The sequence below is a fragment of the Rhinopithecus bieti genome, unplaced genomic scaffold, assembly GCF_001698545.2.
Source record: "Rhinopithecus bieti isolate Rb0 unplaced genomic scaffold, ASM169854v2 scaffold_61204, whole genome shotgun sequence".
In the NCBI taxonomy this organism is placed as follows: domain Eukaryota; kingdom Metazoa; phylum Chordata; class Mammalia; order Primates; family Cercopithecidae; genus Rhinopithecus; species Rhinopithecus bieti.
Window position 1 is genome coordinate 1 of NW_016823069.1, and position 3,181 is coordinate 3,181.

The 3,181-nt window shown below is 39.5% G+C and overlaps 1 protein-coding gene across 1 annotated transcript; it reads left to right on the top strand.

Moving 5' to 3' along the window:
* The first annotated feature begins 1,060 nt into the window (after nucleotides 1-1,060).
* Nucleotides 1,061-3,181, top strand: LOC108521383 (coagulation factor IX-like). Its single transcript, XM_017861200.1, has 2 exons — nucleotides 1,061-1,274; nucleotides 1,932-3,181. The coding sequence occupies exons 1-2, from the start codon at nucleotides 1,094-1,096 to the stop codon at nucleotides 2,477-2,479; spliced, it is 729 nt and encodes a 242-aa protein (XP_017716689.1). The 5' UTR covers nucleotides 1,061-1,093; the 3' UTR covers nucleotides 2,480-3,181.

The following is a 3,181-nucleotide window of genomic DNA, read 5'->3' on the forward strand; positions in this document are numbered from 1 at the left end:
GCCCTTTAATGACTCAGCCCTTAGGTCTCCAGGTAGGAGGCTAGTGCTTCAGTGTCCAGGACACAGTAGGCGTTCCGTAAATTAAATTCAGGACAAAAAGAACATGCCCCAAGGACCATCTGATATCCACTTAAAGTGATGGACCACCTCCTTTCCCTTGTTTATGAATGGGTTTATGCCTAAGACTGCGTGCACTTTAATACAAGGGCAGTCGTTCAGAACTAGTCAGCGCCTGAAAAGGATTTACCAAATGTTGAGTGTGCCCTCTAGTGTTCACACTTCCCAGCTTTCTTCCTGTGAAGGTGGATCAAGGCACTTGCTTACAACTGGAACTGAAATCCTCCAAGTCGATCTAGACATTGAGATGGAGAAAATATTCATTGTCCACTGTAATTATGCAACGAATATCCAGTTGAAATAATGGACTGGCCTCTTATCTAACAATACCCAGGCTCAATGCATCACTCCTTTGTCCACTTTGCCCAAAATTCAACCACAGCTAAGTTGATATTTTAGGACAAAGGCAGCTTACCATCCAGCCAGAGGGGAGTAGAGTATGGTTAAGGGAGAGTGGAAAGAATGAATGAGCCCTGCTATTCCTCACTGCCTGCATGGCTATAAGCACAGTCCTTATGGAGGCCTTAGGTCTTGTTTCATAATATTCCAGTTTGGAAAGGGTTTGAAAAGACCTCCTAGAAAATCAGTAGTTTTCTTTTCAAGTAACATGTAGCAAAAAAATTTCATCATGTAGGCACAGGGAACACCCTAATAACTATTAATCTCAAGGAGTCAAGTCAGTGTGTTTCCTACTGTACCTGCTGTATCCCCATGAAGCAAATTTTGCCATCAGAGAAACTGACTCATGGGGAAAAAAAATCCAAGAACCTCAAATCACCAAAAGAAGCCATTCCTCAGAGTTGCCTCAGCTTAAGCTTCCTTGTCTCTCACTGTGTGTTGCTTTCAATGCAGTTACATAAATGGCTTCTTTGTTTATGTACCGGAAACACTAATTCATCTGCAAAGCTCACATTTCCAGAAACTCCATTTCTGCCAGCACCTAGAAGCCAATATTTTGCCTATTCCTGTAACCAGCATGCGTATTTATTATTTTCTAGATCAAATATATTATGCAGTAAGTGTCTTCATTTTGTTTTCACAGGTCGTTTTGAATGGTAAAGTTGATGCATTCTGTGGAGGCTCTATCGTTAATGAAAAATGGGTTGTAACTGCTGCCCACTGTGTTGAAACGGGTGCTAAAATTACAGTTGTCGCAGGTAAATAAAGAATAATAATCTGCAGCACCACCAGCTCTTTAATATGATTTGTACACCATATTTTACTAAGGTCTAATAAAATTGTTGCTGAATAAATTGGGCTAAAGGCAGAAGGGTCATAATTTCAGAACCCAACTTGCACCATCCTCCAACCCTCCATAGTTCTTTTGATGTACCCATACTATCACTCATTTCAGTGAGGTACAATTAGTTCTTGATGTAGTCATTTCCCTACCAGAAAGTCTTCCCAAAAACCAGTGTCATGTCACTGATCCTTTTATCTCTGGTGCTTGGCACAACCTGTAGCAGGTCCTTAGAAAACAAACATTTGAATTAATGGCCAAATGAATTTGTGCTCAAAAAAGGGGTCAGAATACTTGAAATTTGGAAAATCTAGGATAATGCATGACTAGTCATTATCATCCATGAAAAGCTTATAACAGCATGAGTGAACAGAACCATCTCTACGATAGTCCTGAATGGCTTTTTGGTCTGAAAAATATGCATTGGCTCTCGTTACATTTAACCAAAATTATCACAATATAAGAATGAGATCTTTGACACTGCCAATTAGGTCAGTGATCCCGAGTAGACACTTAGAAAATCTGTGTATGTGAAATACTGTTTGTGACTTAAAATGAAATTTATTTTTAACAGGTGAACATAACATTGAGGAGACAGAACATACAGAGCAAAAGCGAAATGTGATTCGAATTATTCCTCATCACAACTACAATGCAACTATTAATAAGTACAACCATGACATTGCTCTTCTGGAACTGGATGAACCCTTAGTGCTAAACAGCTATGTTACACCTATTTGCATTGCTGACAAGGAATACACGAACATCTTCCTCAAATTTGGATCTGGCTATGTGAGTGGCTGGGGAAGAGTCTTCAACAAAGGAAGATCAGCTTCAATTCTTCAGTACCTTAGAGTTCCACTTGTTGACCGAGCCACATGTCTTCGATCTACAAAGTTCACCATTTATAACAACATGTTCTGTGCTGGCTTCCATGAAGGAGGTAGAGATTCATGTCAAGGAGATAGCGGGGGACCCCATGTTACTGAAGTGGAAGGGACCAGTTTCTTAACTGGAATTATTAGCTGGGGTGAAGAGTGTGCAATGAAAGGCAAATATGGAATATATACCAAGGTATCCCGGTATGTCAACTGGATTAAGGAAAAAACAAAGCTCACTTAATGAAAGATGGATTTCCGAGGTTAATTGATTGGCACTGAAAATTAACAGGGCCTCTCACTAATCACTTTCCCATCTCATTATATTTGAATATATACATTCTATGATTATTGCTTTTTCTCTTTACAGGGAGAATTTCATGTTTTACCTGAGCAAATTGATTAGAAAATGGAATCACTAGAGGAATATAATGTGCTAGGAAATTATAGCCATTTCTAAGGGCCCAGCCCTTGACAAAATTGTGAAGTGAAATTCACCACTCTGTCCATCAGATACTATGGTTCTCCTCTATGGCAACTAACTCATCTGATTTTCCCTCCTTAGCAGCATTCCATCTTCCCAATCTTCTTTGCTTCTCCAACCAAAACATCAATGTTTATTAGTTCTGTATACAGTACAGGATCTTTGGTCTACTCTATCACAAGACCAGTACCACACTCATGAAGAAAGAACACAGGAGTAGCTGAGAGGCTAAAACTCATCAAAAACACTACTCCTTTTCCTCTATCCTATTCCTGAATCTTTTACCTTTTCCAAATCCCAATCCCCAAATCAGTTTTTATCTTTCTTACTCCCTCTCTCCCTTTTACTCTTCACAGTCATTAAAGGAGAGATGGGGAGCATCATTCTGTTATACATCTGTACACAGTTATACATGTCTATCAAACCCAGACTTGCTTTCATAGTGGAGACTTGCTTTTCAGA